Raw genomic sequence first — 17,210 nt, 5'->3', positions numbered from 1 at the left:
AATGTAACTGTGTTTCTAACATTTGAGGAGACTTACTTAACAGTATTTATTCATGTGGAGAGTGAGATTTGTAAAAGTTTGATGTTTAAATATACATGGTTAAGTAAAGCAAAAGAAACTGTGTATGTCTACTTATAGAAAGAAGTAGAAAGAGTCTTGAGAAATTCCTGTTCCCAGAAATATACTGCAGAGAAGAAGAGAAAGGGAGTTTGCAGCAGCAGGCTAACCAGCTAGGAAAGTCGGTTGACCATATCAAGTAAGTCGTATCGTTAAAGAAGTTGAAGTTTGCACACATACTTCACCACTTCAAGTCGTCCAATACGGTAGAGTGTTCAGCCTGGAATCAAGTTGAATGGAGTAGAATTGTCTTTAGTGATGTGTCTCACTATGAACTGAGCCCCAATGACCAGCAAAGACATATCTGGAGACACCTCAGACCGTGGTGGGATACCAACCTCACTGTCGCTCACCATACAGTCCAAAACCAGTAGTGATGGTCTGGGATACCATTTCTATTCATAGCAGGACACCTTTGGTTGTCATTCCCAGCACCATTACAGCAAAGCAGTATGTCTCATACAAATGTGTGAGGACATTGGTAGGGAAGAGAAATGTTTGACTTTGGTTTATTGGGAGAATTTTAGGAAAGTGTGGTTCACCTTTAAAGGAGACGACATATATGATACTAGGGTGACCCATTCTTGAGTACTGCTCCAATTCTCCATCATCATTACCTGAACTTTCCATTATTTTGCAGGAAGAATGGTGTAAGGTTCCCTTGAAACCAAACAGGACCTGTATTTATCCATTTTGTGATGACTGGAAGCTGTTTTGAGGGTCAGTGGTTTCCTACATCATATTAGGCATGGCAGTGTGTTGCATTTGTAATGTTTCTGTATTTTTGTCCCCCCCCCCTCCCTCCCCCCTCCACGCCCATATGTTTGGAGCACTGTGACAGAAGGAAATGATAAGGTAATGATAGTAGGTATCTTCATTTATTTAAAAAAAGCGTTTGATTGTGTGGGCAATGATATACTATTACACAGGTTTGATCATTATGGAATTAATACAAGGCTCACCAATTGTTCATTCCATCAATAAGAAGCAGCAGCTTATTCTTCAGTGTCATACATTCACTCAACCATAATTCATAGATCTCATCTAGAACCACCTCCAGGGATTTACAACAAGTCAAGGTGTATGTTAACATAAGACAAAAATCATGGAAACTTAATCTGTATGCCGTATTAACAGAAAACTATTACTACACTGCTTAATGCTATTCATGCTTATTCATTTAAATTCAATAAAAGATTAGTAATAAAGCTGCTACTTTGAAAAAAAAAAAAAAAATGCTGCCTTATCAGTTTTACTGTACAGCTGCCATTTATCTGCTATTGTTAACTTAATATTTACTTCACATGATACTTTTTAAAAGAAAACATTTACTTATGTCTATAAACAATGAGTCTTACTTACAAAACATTACTACTTTTCAAACTGCTTTATGACAAAGACTACTGCTTGTTGATTAACTTCTCTTTGTTGAGGTTGAGATTTATATAGCATTTTTAAAGAATTTCATATTCAATAATTTTTTTGATTTCAAGGCCAAAATTGCAAATGTGAAATAAATAATTTCTACAGATAATGGTTAATATGATGGCCTTTACAAAAATAAAACTTCCACTTGCCATGTAGCCAACAAAACTTTCCAACCCCTGAACCTAGATATTCAAATAAGGAAGTAGGTTTTTAATTTTCTTTTGAAATGCTAGAGATTCCCAATTTTCTGTTTTATGTTAGAGGGGAGCTTGTTGAATGTCCTACCACCAAAGTATATAACTCCATTCTGAACACTCAACCAGGGGGAAAAGTCTACATGAAAATTATTTTTGCATCTGTGTATATCACAGTTCAGCTGTTATTTTCATGGGATAACAATGATACTGTGTTATATACTTCTACATATTTACAATTTAAGAAAATTTTGTCAAAAACTAAAACTACTCATATTAAAAACTTAAATGCACTGTATTGATGTTCCACAATAATATTTTTTTATTGTTCATTATGAACTGCCTTTCACCTATCGTCAGGTAACTTAAGACTTTACACATAGCCCATACAATGTACGTGAGAGTTTATAGCTGAGCAAAGATCGTTTTTCTAAATATGTGACCTTTTGCAACCAAATATCTATACAAAAACACAAGCATAATGAAATTTACAAAGAAGCTGTAAACAAATAAATCTTATACTTCTTTATACTCAAAGATTAAAAGTATAAGAATGCACATGCCAGCCGGCTGCTGTGGCTGAGCAGTTTTAGGTGCTTCAGTCTGGAACTGCGCTGCTGCTATGGTCGCAGGTTCGAATCCTGCCTCGGGCATGGATGTGTGTGATGTCCTTAGGTTAGTTAGGTTTAAGTAGTTCTAAGTCAAGGGGACTGATGACCTCAGATGTTAAGTCTCAAAGAGCTTAGAGCCATTTGAACCATTCTTTGCACATGCTAAAAATTGTACACAAGTTAGTACTGGCATAGACTACTATAGTTGGAGTCATGAACTATGGTGGTCGATTTTAGGCCTGTTCTGTGCACCTGCATCATAGAGTCTCTGACAGCCTAGTGATGTGCTGTGAATGTTGTAGCTGATGTGAGCATTAAACATGACTGTAGCCAGTTATTTAGTGAATTTTTATTCTATTTGTTGTGAGTTGTCACCATTGTTGGTGGTGGTAAGTGACAAATCCTACATAAGCAAGCAAAAGACACACTGTGCAGGATACATGTTTTCATCAAGCTCAAAGAAGGTGTATGAGTGTACTGCAACTGTCGCTTGGAACCAGCAACAATGCAGTCCCTACTGTGCCTCGACCTGCACAAACTGCCATTGCTCGTGAATCGGTCTACAGGTTGTATGGGCAAAATAACGGTTTAATTTGATGATCAGCCCAAGAAAGGGCAGGGGGGGGGGGGGGCAGAGGGGAGGAAAAAAGAATCTATGGAAAATTGTGATTGGGGGACAACTATACCATTTACAATAATTATGCTATCTTGTAATGACAAAAAATATTAACTGGTTGTTGCTACTTCAGTAAAGGTGAATAATAGAACAATATTTGATCAGTGGGGATTATGTCAGGATTCACTGATTGGTGTTCACTGATAGCCAAAAGCTAGTTCATAATGAACTGTAAAATCAATATTATTGTGGAACATCAGTATCATATATTTAAGTTTTTAATATGTCTCTGTTCCTCCAAGTATTGTCAGAATAATCCACAAATGTTAAAACTATTCATTAATTTTGCATTAGAACAATTAAACCAGCCGCAACAACAAAGGTGAACCCCCAACTTTTACTGCTGGAGTTTCCTTTATTGGAAGGCATGGTAGAAACCAGAAAGCAGAGAAAGTACATGAAAGTGGTACATGCTTATAGGTTTCATTTTTTACTTTTGTGTATATAATGTTCCTCAGATGTTATACTGTATGATTCCTGAGTATGTTGCTCTTTTGATCTTCTTCCTTCTTGTAAACACTTTGTAGGTATATTTGGAACTTTTGTTTTTGTGAAGTCTCATCCACCTACAAAATAAGACACTTAGAGTGACACACTGCTTTTAGGGAAAAACTTATGCAAATGTTCATTGATCGAGTAATGGTGCTGTGATTTCACAATCAAACTGAAACTGCTTCAAAACCACCAATTATTTCATTCCAGTATTTGGCTTCATAAAAGATATAATTTATTATTGTCTACCAGTTATATGTTAAGCATTTATCATATTTATAAGATAGTATAAATAACAATCTGTTAAAAACAATTTCAGGCAACATTTCGTACTCCATTTACTATCTTAGGGCTGTGTGCAGAAGGCTGCTCAACATACACATTTCCTCGAATTATGGGCACATCGAAGGTAAGCTGATTTGTGTACTTAAGACACTTTTAGAATCTTTATTTTTCAATAATTTATTTGTACACTTGCAACATCTCTATCCATATCTAACAGCAGCAGCAGAAGAAGAAGAACACTTCTCTTGCAGTACAGAAAGCCACATCCATTCTTTTCTTGCCAGGCTATAGTTCTGTACTGAAGCCTAACTTGTATTTTATTTATACCAGGACTTTGAAATAATAACAGTAAGATACACTGAACAACAGCATTCCTGTACAATATGCTCATTTCGATTATTCACCATGAGAAAGTAATGGGGAAGATGGTGGTCATGACATCTTGTTAGGGATGTTACTAGTATATGTCTTACGTGATTTGAAAAATGACATGTCAGAATGGCTGGATCAGTTAAAATCTTATGCTATCCTTACAATAACAACACAATATGAATTCTACTCACAGTAATATAATGCTAATACAACAATCACAGTTAAATGAGACTTACACATACCTGCAAAGATTAGTAAATAATAAATCTTCCACTAGACCTTAAAAATAGCTGTTTACCACTGATCATTAATTAAGAGGTTCCTTCATTCATCAAGCTGTGTAGGGTCCATCCAGAATAAAAACATTCTGGGATGAGGAACATACAAAGCTATACAATAACAAAAGACATGGAAATCACAGAAACCAAATCTGTAAACTATATCAACAAACTATCATTACAGTGCTTAATGTTTTCACACTTATTCTATCTAAATTTAATAAATTAAATTACGAAAAAAGTTGTTATTTTGAAGAAAGCTGCTGCCTCTGCAGTTATGATACAGACCTGCTATTTGTCTGTGTTTCTTCAGATTCTCCCAATATACTCGTGTCGAAATAGTTCATGGGTGAACAACTGGAAGTCGGTGTTCAATGGGCACAATATTTCAGCAATTGACCTATCTCTGCTGTTCCTCCACCGGCCCCCAAAGTCAGTTTGATGTCTGGTACCTCATTTCTCTTCTTGACCACTCTAGTAGTGGGGCCCCATGCCTTATAAGGATGTACCCACTATCACAGTTTATCAGCAGTTTTCTACTTCAACTCTCAATAGATTCTGTAATGACACAGTCCCAGTCATTGGTCGTTTGTGTCAGAACCTGGGTGTAGTCATAATCTATTCCTTTTAACTGTGTCAGGCAACGTCTGTGACTGCTGACTTGTTAGGCTGCTGCAGTCTGGTGTGCCATTGGTGTTTTTGGTACTGATCTGCAACAGTATGCCTTTTCTAATCTATGTATGTCTTACCACATGGGTAGGGTGCCTACCCTGGATTATCATAGACCAGTGTTGTCTTTCTCACTACCAAGCAGTGCTGTGTTTTGGGTGATCTTAGCTTGGTATTTCCAGAGACTTCATCCTATCTTCCCAGATAATATGCCACAAAAAGGAATAAATGCAATGACTGTATCCTCCCGAGCATCATCTTCTGGTTCCACTGATTGTACAGACTTTACAGGACATGTACTGATTGTATAGGGCATAAGGCTCTCTGAATCTGTAACTCCTTGTAGCCACACTTCTGGAAAATTGCTCTCAGATGTTCAAATTGTGGTTCATACTTTTTTTGTCAGAGAGATTGCAAGCTCTATGTACCAAAGTTTTGAGCACACTATTCATCTAAGCCAGGTGATGGCAGCTGTCTGCATGTAATTATAGCACAGTGTGCATCTTCTTCCAGTATGTGCTGTGGCACAAAGTGCCATCCACTCTTCTTTTAACCAGAGCATCCACAAAGAGGACCACACCATAGTAAAATTAATGTTCTGGTGTATGGAACTGAAGTTTATAAGGAAGTCATTCAGCTTATGTTGCCATATGAGAAAAGTGTCCTGTACATACCAGAAGAAACATGTAGGTTTTCATTTGGCTGATTCCAGTGCTTCCTTCTCAAAATATTCCATATACATATTGGTGACAGCTAGTGAAAGTGGGTCCCTCATGACTCCTACTTCAGTCTGCTCATAGTAGCAAGTGTTGAAAATTTTGACGTCAATATGTGCTTAAAAAGGTTGATCATCACTACATCAAATATCTGGCCAATAAGTTCTAAGGATTCTCATAAAGCCACTCTGGTAAATAGAGAAAGTATGTTGGTATTGTTAAGCATAAAGTTTTTAAGGCTACCCACAAAATCCACAGAGTTGCAAATGTATTGTGAACACTTCCGACATAAGGGTTAATAAGCAAGTCCTTTAGGTACTTAGCGAGTTGATATGTCGGAGCATCAACGTTGATGATGGGGTTGGGGGCATGAAGGAGCCCCATCCTTGTGAATCTTCAGCAGTCCATAAAGTCTTGGTGGAGTTGATGCCATCTGTCTTAGCTTCTTAACAAACCTGTCTGGCAAGCTGAATTCAATGAGAAGCGCCATGGTCTTCCTCTCCCAACTCTTGGTAGAGTAAGTGTCGATATTCAGGTATGCATTGTCTTCTAGCAGGCCCCACATTTTCTCTATGTAATCATGGTGAGATAGGACCACAGTTGCATTGTCCTTCTTGGTTGGTAAGATCACAAAATCAGGATCTTCTCTTAGTTTCCTTATGGCTGCCCCCCGCACTGCTAGAGATGTTCGATTTCATAGGTTTCATCTGTATGACAGCACAACAGGTTTCGTGACATATTTCAGCAGCTGCATCAGGGAGAAGTCATGCAGCTACCTGTTTCACTGAGTGAGTGCTGCAAATTTAGGAGTGGGTGCCAAACTGAGTCCTTTCTTAAGAACTGACACCACATCCTCATCCAATTACTTGGCTGTGAGATTGATAGTCTTGCAGGTAACATCATAAGGTTTCCTGTCTAGTATATGCTCAAATTTCAGTGTTTGACATCCAGTGGCCTTTCTTTGTACAGAGTCCATGTGGTCCATGTGACATCATCAATCTAGTCCCATGACCAAGAACTGTACTGGCTAGTCATCTGTAGATGTAATTTGAAAAGTTCTTTGTTACTTAGTCCACACAACAGCAAGTAAAGTTGACTATCTCCTGTCCCCATGTTTCTTTGTTCATCTGACTGCTGCTGAGTTTATGTGATGTGTAACTTTGTTGAAGTTCAGTACTACATGTTCTTCATGGTATCTCATAAGAAATGTGAATGCACTCAGCAAATGGCTTCTCCAGTGGTGCATCTTGTCAAGACTTTTCATGCCACAATACATCTTCCCGTAGAGGTATGTGATACGATTCCGGTGATTCTCCCAGTGTACTTCATGTTGAAAGAGTTCACAAGTGAATCGCCAGATGTCAGGGTCTAACAGGCACAATATTTCAGCAAATGAGCACATTGCCATCATCAGGTGTGCTGATGAACTGACTGTTAGGGGGCCAGTGCCATGTTTTTACCTCTTCCCATTTCCCCTCTGATTGGCTACTCCATCTGCCATCCATGCCCAGCATGCCGCATCCCTAACCCCATTCCTCTCGCCGACACAATGTTCCATCCTAAGTTTATGTCCAAATGCATGTGCTGCCCCTGAAGTCAGTTCGATGTCTGGTATCTCATTTCTCTTCTGGAGCATTATAATAGCAGGATCCTATGCCTTACCAAGGATGTACTCACCATCACAATTCATCAGCAGTTCCCTTATTCAGATCTCAATAGACTCCTTAATGACACAGTCCTAGAAACTGGACATGTGTGTCAGAAACTTGGTGGGGTCATAATCCATTCCATGTCATTCTGTCAGGCAATGTTCTGCAACTGCCGACTTATTAGGCTGTTGCAATCTGGTGTACCATTGATGTTTCTGGCAGCAATCTGTGACAGTATGCACCATCCGACCTATGTATGCCTTACCGCACCAGCAGGGTGTGATTTCCATAGAGCAATATAGTCTTTCACACTACCAAACAGTGCCTGAGTTTTGGCTGGTAGACCAATGACTGTCTTCACTTGGTTTTTCTAGGGAATTCCTATCTTCCCAGATAACACACCACAAGCAGGAATAAATGCAGTGGCCGCATCCTTTAGAGAATTCTCTTCTGGTTTTGCCGGCTATGCAGAGGTTGTAGGACATAAGATTCTTATCCATTCTTCTGAAAAACCACTCTCAGATATTAACGTTCTTGGTTAGTACTTTCGTTGTCAGAGAGAGTGTGAGCCCTATTCATCTGCCTTTGGTAGCAAAATATTTACTTGATTACAATGGTATTTTTCAAAGGAAATCCTTAATCTTGAAATACTGGGTCCTTTTTATAGTACTTACTTGGCAGCTAGAGACCGTGGTCAAGTGTGTGTGTCTTGTGTAATTTCAGTGAAGGTGCTTTTGCCTGTAAGCTTATTTATATGACAGTCATTTTTTTGTGCCTATCTGCAACTTAGCATCTCTGTTATATGGTCAGAAGCATTTATCCTTTTCATAATATTGCTTTATACATGCAGTTAAATTTCAGTTGTTAAATTTCCCACCAGAATTGTGCAAGACAGTACATCTTAATAGACAACATTTTTGTAAATGACAGTGCAGTAAGCAAAGCTAATATTTATCCAGTTTCAAATGGGTTATAAGACAAATGTCCAGTTACCCATAATAGAGAAGATGGTTATTCAAATTTAAGTGTAGGGTAGTTAATGATTTTATAATAGACACCTCTAGACGCAACCTGCAATCAGCTGACATGAGGTAGACAAGGAGTTGCATGCAAACTCTAAATTTAATGCATTTCTCCAAGTTAATCATCTGTCAGGAATTTCTTTGTAGCATGTATCAATGCTCAAGGACAACATTTTGAGCACTTAAAATGATAGTCATAAAAAGGAACACATGAATCATACCTGAGTTTCACACTGCTTACATGTGGTAACTGGGAGAGATGTTAGTGGGACTACTTCTCCCTGGTATGGGACAATGGTTTGCAGTTCTGTTATTTTGTTAACATGTGATGAATTTCCACAAGAGTTATGCCACTGAAGTCCTCTTTGAATTTCCTTCCAAATATTACAAAACAATATACAGTCCATTTTTAATAAAGAAAAAGGAGAAAAATGTTGGTGTCATAATGCAGCAGATCTACTCAGATGGCACAGTTTGCAACTAATGATGCAAATCTATTCTGATGGCACAAATTGAGACTAATATTCTTTATGCATGAACTGAGTTGCCTGAAAATAATATGCTTAATGGTATCAATGAATCAATGTATTTTAGATAAATAAGTTTAATTGTATCACAGATGATGATGGTGGACAATAATTTCATCAAGAGAGAATCTGCAGTAAATCAAGATGTGCTTTACATGAGAATCCCCCCTCTATCCTCAAAAGTCTCAGGGCCTTCTATATCTACATAATACCCCACAGTTTTTTTTTTCTGGACACTGAGTGGATTAGCATATGACCAAAGTTTCTTGAGGTGTTGAGAGAGTTTCTGAGATAATATTTTGCTATGGTAGCTATTGAAGGTTTCACTCACCATTCTTCTGGTAGCTGAGTGCATTTCAGTTAACATGTTCATATATGTACAGGGTTATTACAAATGATTGAAGCGATTTCACAGCTCTACAATAACTTTATTATTTGAGATATTTTCACAATGCTTTGCACACACATACAAAAACTCAAAAAGTTTTTTTAGGCATTCACAAATGTTCAATATGTGCCCCTTTAGTGATTCGGCAGACATCAAACCGATAATCAAGTTCCTCCCACACTTGGCGCATCATGTCCCCATCAATGAGTTTGAAAGCATCGTTGATGCGAGCTCACAGTTCTGGCATGTTTCTTGGTAGAGGAGGTTTAAACACTGAATCTTTCACATAACCCCACAGAAAGAAATGACATGGGGTTAAGTCGGGAGAGCGTGGAGGCCATGACATGAATTGCTGATCATGATCTCCACCACGACCGATCCATCGGTTTTCCAATCTCTTGTTTAAGAAATGCCGAACATCATGATGGAAGTGTGGTGGAGCACCATCCTGTTGAAAGATGAAGTCGGCGCTGTCGGTCTCCAGTTGTGGCATGAGCCAATTTTCCAGCATGTCCAGATACACGTGTCCTGTAACGTTTTTTTCGCAGAAGAAAAAGGGGCCGTAAACTTTAAACCGTGAGATTGCACAAAACACGTTAACATTTGGTGAACTGCGAATTTGCTGCACGAATGCGTGAGGATTCTCTACCGCCTAGATTCGCACATTGTGTCTGTTCACTTCACCATTAAGAAAAAATGTTGCTTCATCACTGAAAACAAGTTTCGCACTGAACGCATCCTCTTCCATGAGCTGTTGCAAACGCACCGAAAATTCAAAGCATTTGACTTTGTCATCGTGTGTCAGGGCTTGTAGCAATTGTAAACGGTAAGGCTTCTGCTTTAGTCTTTTCCGTAAGATTTTCCAAACCATCGGCTGTGGTACGTTTAGCTCCCTGCTTGCTTTATTCGTCGACTTCCGCGGGCTACGCGTGAAACTTGCCCGCACGCGTTCAACCGTTTCTTTGATCACTGCAGGCCGACACGTTGATTTCCCCTTACAGACGCATCCAGAAGCTTTAAACTGCGCATACCATCGCCGAATGGAGTTAGCAGTTGGTGGATCTTTGTTGAACTTCGTCCTGAAGTGTCATTGCACTGTTATGATTGACTGATGTCAGTGCATTTCGAGCACGACATACGTTTTCTCGGCTCCTGTCGCCATTTTGTCTCACTGCGCTCTCGAGCGCTCTGGCGGCAGAAACCTGAAGTGCGGCTTCAGCCGAACAAAACTTTATGAGTTTTTCTACGTATCTGTAGTGTGTTGTGACCATATGTCAATGAATGGAGCTACAGTGAATTTATGAAATCGCTTCAATCATTTGTAATAGCCCTGTATATTTGTGCTTTATTTTATACCAATTGTGTAATAGGTGCTGTTTCTTAAGAACTTTGCTGATATTGTCTTTATATCAAAGGGGACCTCTACTATCTTTAATGTTTCTTAAGAACTTGACAAAGAGACAGTTGCTCACTAACTCTTATATTTCCATTCTGGGAAGGATCCCAAGCTATTTGTTCTGAGTAATTTTCAGATCAAGTGTTTATTACTTTTTTGCAGGAAGATTTCTTTCATCTGCCATTTATGAAGTTGTAATTTCCCCAGTCAGTTGTGGGATGATTAAAACTTCCAATTTGTCATGAGTTGGAAACCTGCATACTAGGAAACAGATGTTTTCTCTGGATTTATTAGTTACACCCACAAGAACCATGGACCTTGCTGTTGGTGCGGAGGCTTGCATGCCTCAGCGATACAGATAGCCGTACCGTAGGTGCAACCACAACGGAGGGGTACCTGTTGAGAGGCCAGACAAACATGTGGTTCCTGAAGAGGGGCAGCAGCCTTTTCAGTAGTTGCAGGGGCAACAGTCTGGATGATTGACTGATCTGGCTTTGTAACACTAACCAAAACAGCCTTGCTGTGCTGGTACTGCGAACGGCTAAAAGCAAGGGGAAACTACGGCCGTAATTTTTCCCGAGGGCATGCAGCTTTACTGTATGATTAAATGATGATGTCCTCTTGGGTAAAATATTCTGGAGGTAAAATAGTCCCCCATTCGGAGCTCTGGGCGGGGACTACTCAAGAGGACGTCGTTATCAGGAGAAAGAAAACTGGCGTTCTACGGATCAGAGCATGGAATGTCAGATCCCTTAATCGGGCAGGTAGGTTAGAAAATTTTTAAAAGGGAACTGGATAGGTTAAAGTTAGATATAGTGGGAATTAGTGAAGTTCGGTGGCAGCAGGAACAAGACTTCTGGTCAGGTGAATACAGGGTTATAAATACAAAATCAAATAGGGGTAATGCAGGAGTCGGTTTAATAATGAATAAAAAAATAGGAATGCAGGTAAGCTACTACAAACAGCATAGTGAACGCATTATTGTGGCCAAGATAGACATGAAGCCCACACCTACTACAGTAGTACAAGTTTATATGCCAACTAGCTCTGCAGATGACGAAGTAATTGAAGAAATGTATGATGAAATAAAAGAAATTATTCAGATAGTGAAGGGAGACGAAAATTTAATAGTCATGGGTGACTGGAATTCGGTAGTAGGAAAAGGGAGAGATGGAAACGTAGTACGTGAATACGGATTGGGGCTAAGAAATGAAAGAGGAAGCCGCCTGATAGAATTTTGCACAGAGCACAACCTTGACTTGGTTCAAGAATCATAAAAGAAGTTTGTATACATGGAAGAAGCCTGGAGATACTGACAGGTTTCAGATAGATTACATAATGGTAAGACAGAGATTTAGGAACCAGGTTTTAAATTGTAAGACATTTCCAGGGGCAGATGTGGACTCTGATCATGATCTATTAGTTATGAACTGTAGATTAAAACTGAAGAAACTGCAAAAAGGTGGGAATTTAAGGAGATGGAACCTGGATAAACTGACTAAACCAGAGGTTGTACAGAGTTTCAGGGAGAGCATAAGGGAACAATTGACAGGAATGGGGGAAAGAAATACAGTAGAAGAAGAATGGGTAGCTTTGAGAGATGAAGTAGTGAAGGCAGCAGAGGACCTAGTAGGTAAAAACACGAGGGCTAATAGAAATCCTTGGGTAACAGAAGAAATACTGAATTTAATTGATGAAAGGAGAATATATAAAAATGCAGTAAATGAAGCAGGCAAAAAGGAATCCAAACGTCTCAAAAACAAGATCGACAGGAAGTGCAAAATGGCTAAGCAGGGATGGCTAGAGGACAAATGTAACGATGTAGAGGGTTAGCTCACTGGGGGTAAGATCGTGACTGCCTACAGGAAAATTAAAGAGACCTTTAAAGAAAAGAGAGCCACTTGTATGAATATCAAGAGCTCAGATGGAAACCCAGTTCTAAGCAAAGAAGGGAAAGCAGAAAGGCGGAAGGAGTATATAGAGAGTCTATACAAGGGCGATGTACTTGAGGACAATATTATGGAAATGGAAGAGGATGTAGATGAAGATGAAATGGGAGATATGATACTGCGTGAAGAGTTTGACAGAGCACTGAAAGACCTGAGTCAAAACAAGGCCCCGGGAGTAGACAACATTCCATTGGAACTACTGACGGCCTTGGGAGAGCCAGTCCTGACAAAACTCTACCATCTGGTGAGCAAGATGTATGAGACAGGTGAAATACCCTCAGACTTCAAGAAGAATATAATAATCCCGATCCCAAAGAAAGCAGGTGCTGACAGATGTGAAAATTACATAACAATCAGTTTAATAAGACACGGATGCAAAATACTAACGCGAATTCTTTACAGACGAATGGAAAAACTGGTAGAAGCTGACCTCGGGGAAGATCAGTTTGGATTCCTTAGAAATGTTGGAACATCTGAGGCAATACTGACCCTACGACTTATCTTAGAAGCTAGATTAAGGAAAAGCAAAGCTATGTTTCTAGCATTTGTAGATGTAGAGAAAGCTTTTGACAATGTTGACTGGAATACTCTCTTTCAAATTCTGAAGGTGGCAGGGGTAAAATACAGGGAGCGAAAGTCTATTTACAATTTGTACAGAAACCAGATGGTTCATGGTGTGGGTTCCTGTAGTCATGTCCTAGTTCATGAACCACGGGCAACAGATGAGTGGCCAAGTAAGTGGTCCCGACAGTCGGGATACCAGTTACTTTGGAATAAGGCTGGGCATCTCGGACATATTCTGAGTCGTGGTCACCTTTGTGCTCATACGGCAAAGACTGCCAAATCCACTGGTTAGTCCCTCAGCCGTTAGGGGTAAAACCCAATGGGACTCGGGGCAAGTAAGGCTACCAACCTGCTTCCCTGGTACTTTAAATATGATGCTGGCAACAATCAGAGCAAAATGCCTCGGACCTTTGGAGGTGACGGAGTCCCAACTCTAACTGACAAACCAGGGACTCCTAAGATACGACTTGGCAAACAAATGGTAATGAGATGGGGAGCTATTAATATCAATGGGGGCTACTCTGGGAACAAGGTAGAGCTGGCAGAGGCTGCAAGTAAGATGGGGCTGGATGTTTTAGCTGTTAGTGACATTCGGGTAAGGGGTGAAAAAGAAGAGGAAGTGGGAGAATACAACGTCTACCTGTCAGGAGTCAAAGCAGGAATAGCACAATGGGGTGTAGGGCTTTACATCAGGAAAGAAATGGAACCCAGCGTAGTTGCAATAAGGTATGTAAACGAACGACCGATGTGGATAGATTTGACAGTGTCTAGCAAGAAAATTAGGATTGTGTCAGTATATTCGCATTGTGAAGGGACAGATCAAGATAAGATGGATAGTTTTTATGAGGCACTCAGTGATGTAGTTGTTAGAGTAAAGGACAAGGACAGTGTTCTGCTCATGGGTGATTTTAACGCCAGGATTGGAAATCGAACAGAAGGCTATGAAAAGGTTATGGGTAAATTTGGAGAGGATATGGAGGCCAACAGGAATGGGAAACAACTCTTGGATTTCTGTGCCAGTATGGGCTTAGTAAACACAAACTCCTTTTTAAACATAAGAACATTCACCGGTATACTTGGGAAGGCAGGGGAACCAGATCTGTCATTGACTATATAATAACAGATCAGGAATTCAGGAAGGCTGTGAGGGACACGCGCGTATTCAGGGGATTCTTTGATGACACTGATCATTATTTAATCTGCAGTGAAATAGGGATTGTGAGGCCAAAAGTGCAGGAGGTCAGGTCCATATGTAGGAGGATAAGAGTGGAGGAACTTCAGGATAAGGAAATCAGGTACAAGTACATAACAGCGATCTCAGAAAGGTACCAGTTACTTGAATGCAGTCAATTACAGTCATTGGAAAAGGAATGGACAAGGTACAGGGACACAGTACTAGAAGTGGCTAAAGAATGTCTTGGAACAGTAGTGTGTAAAAGTAGGATGAAGCAAACAGCTTGGTGGAATGATACAGTCAAGGTAGCCTGTAAAAGGAAAAAGAAGGCGTATCAAAAATGGCTACACACCAGAACCCAGGTAGACAGAGAAAGTTATGTTGAAGAAAGAAACAAAGCCAAACAGATAATTGCAGCATCCAAGAAGAAATCGTGGGAAGACTTTGGAAACAGGTTGGAGACTATGGGCCAAGCTGCTGGAAAACCATTCTGGAGTGTAATTAGCAGTCTTCGAAAGGGAGGTAAGAAGGAAATGACAAGTATTTTGGACAGGTCAGGAAAACTGCTGGTGAATCCTGTGGATGCCTTGGGAAGATGGAGGGAATATTTTGAAGAGTTGCTCAATGTAGGTGAAAATGCGATCAGTAGTGTTTCAGATATCGAGGTAGAATGGGATAGGAATGATGATGGAAATAGGATCACATTTGAGGAAGTGGAAAAAATGGTCAATAGATTGCAGTGCAATGAAGCGGATGGGGTGGATGAAATTAAGTCGGAACTCATCAAATACAGTGGAATGTCAGGTCTTAAATGGCTACACAGGATAATTGAAATGGCCTGGGAGTCGGGACAGGTTCCATCAGACTGGACAAAAGCAGTAATCACACCAATCTTTAAACATGGAAACAGAAAAGATTGTAACAACTACAGAGGTATCTCTTTAATCAGCGTTGTGGGTAAAAATCTTCTCAGGTATTGTTGAAAGGAAAGTGCGAGTATTACTTGAGGACCAATTGGATGAAAATCAGTGTGGGTTTAGGCCTCTTAGAGGTTGTCAGGACCAGATCTTTAGCTTACGGCAAATAATGGAGAAGTGTTATGAGTGGAACAGGGAATTGTATCTATGCTTTATAGATCTAGAAAAGGAATATGACCGGGTTCCTAGGAGGAAGTTATTGTCTGTTCTACAAGATTATGGAATAGGAGGCAAACTTTTGCAAGCAATTAAAGGTCTTTACATGGATAGTCAGGCAGCAGTTAGAGTTGACGTTAAATTGAGTTCATGGTTCAGAGTAGTTTCAGGGGTAAGACAAGGCTGCAACCTGTCTCCACTGTTGTTCATATTATTTATGGATCATATGTTGAAAACAATAGACTGGCTGGGTGAGATTAAGATATGTGAACACAAAATAAGCAGTCTTGCATATGCGGATGACTTAGTTGTGATGGCAGATTCGATTGAAAGTTTGCAAAGTAATATTTCAGAGCTAGATCAGAAATGTAAGGACTATGGTACGAAGATTAGCATCTCCAAAACGAAAGTAATGTCAGTGGGAAAGAAATATAAACGGATTGAGTGCCAAATAGGAGGAACAAAGTTAGAACAGGTGGACGGTTTCAAGTACTTAGGATGCATATTCTCACAGGATGGCAACATAGTGAAAGAACTGGAAGCGAGGTGTAGCAAAGCTAATGCAGTGAGCACTCAGCTATGATCTACTCTCTTCTGCAAGAAGGAAGTCAGTACCAAGAGTAAGTTATTTGTGCACCGTTCAATCTTTCGACCAACTTTGTTGTATGGGAGCGAAAGCTGGGTGGATTCAGGTTACCTTATCAACAAGATTGAGGTTATGGATATGAAAGTAGCTAGGATGATTGCAAGTACTAGTAGATGGGAACAATGGCTGGAGGGTGTCCACAATGAGGAAATCAAAGAAAAACTGGGAATGAACTCTATAGATGTAGCAGTCAGGGCGAACAGGCTTAGATGGTGGGGTCATGTTACACGCATGGGAGAAGCAAGGTTACCCAAGAGACTCATGGATTCAGCAGTAGAGGGTAGGAGGAGTCGGGGCAGACTGAGGAGAAGGTACCTGGATTCGGTTAAGAATGATTTTGAAGTAATAGGTTTAACATCAGAAGAGGAACCAATGTTAGCACTGAATAGGGGATCATGTAGGAACTGTATAAGGGGGTTATGCTCCAGACTGAACGCTGAAAGGCATAATCAGTCTTAAATGATGATGATGATGATGATGATGATGACCAGATGGCAGTTATAAGAGTCGAGGGGCACAAAAGGGAAGCAGTGGTTGGGAAGGGAGTGAGACAGGGTTGTAGCCTATCCCCGATGTTATTCCATCTTTATATTGAGCAAGCAGTGAAGGAAACAAAAGAAAAATTCGGCAGAGGTATTAAAATCCATGGAGAAGAAATAAAAACGTTGAGGTTCGCCGATGACATTGTAATTCTGTCAGAGACAGCAAAGGACTTGGAAGAGCAGTTGAACGCAATGGACAGTGTCATGAAAGGAGGGTATAATATGAAAATCAACAAAAGCAAAACGAGGATAATGGAATATAGTCGAATTAAGTCAGGTGATGCTGAGGGAATTAGATTAGGAAATGAGACACTTAAAGTAGTAAAGGAGTTTTGCTATTTGGGGAGCAAAATAACTGATGATGGTCGAAGTAGAGAGGATA

At 39.9% G+C, this 17,210-nt stretch overlaps 1 protein-coding gene and 1 long non-coding RNA gene across 3 annotated transcripts in view; one reads left to right on the top strand and one right to left on the bottom strand.

Annotated features, from left to right (window-relative positions):
* Nucleotides 1–17,210, top strand: part of LOC126175533 (enoyl-CoA delta isomerase 2-like) — a 149,710-nt gene that overhangs the window by 82,077 nt on the left and 50,423 nt on the right. For both annotated transcript variants that reach the window (XM_049922366.1, XM_049922365.1), the window contains exon 5: nt 3,838–3,927. In XM_049922366.1, the coding sequence (XP_049778323.1) occupies nt 3,838–3,927 (90 nt within the window). The remainder of the gene's footprint in view (nt 1–3,837; nt 3,928–17,210) is intronic.
* LOC126175534 (uncharacterized) overlaps nt 980–17,210 on the bottom strand; it is a 29,867-nt gene continuing 13,636 nt past the window's right edge. The window contains exon 2 of the long non-coding RNA XR_007535589.1: nt 980–3,592. This is a non-coding gene — a long non-coding RNA (uncharacterized LOC126175534). The remainder of the gene's footprint in view (nt 3,593–17,210) is intronic.

The sequence above is a fragment of the Schistocerca cancellata genome, chromosome 3 (assembly GCF_023864275.1).
Source record: "Schistocerca cancellata isolate TAMUIC-IGC-003103 chromosome 3, iqSchCanc2.1, whole genome shotgun sequence".
In the NCBI taxonomy this organism is placed as follows: domain Eukaryota; kingdom Metazoa; phylum Arthropoda; class Insecta; order Orthoptera; family Acrididae; genus Schistocerca; species Schistocerca cancellata.
The sequence above is the reverse complement of the archived record's forward strand: the minus strand, read 5'-3'. Positions and strand labels throughout refer to the sequence as shown.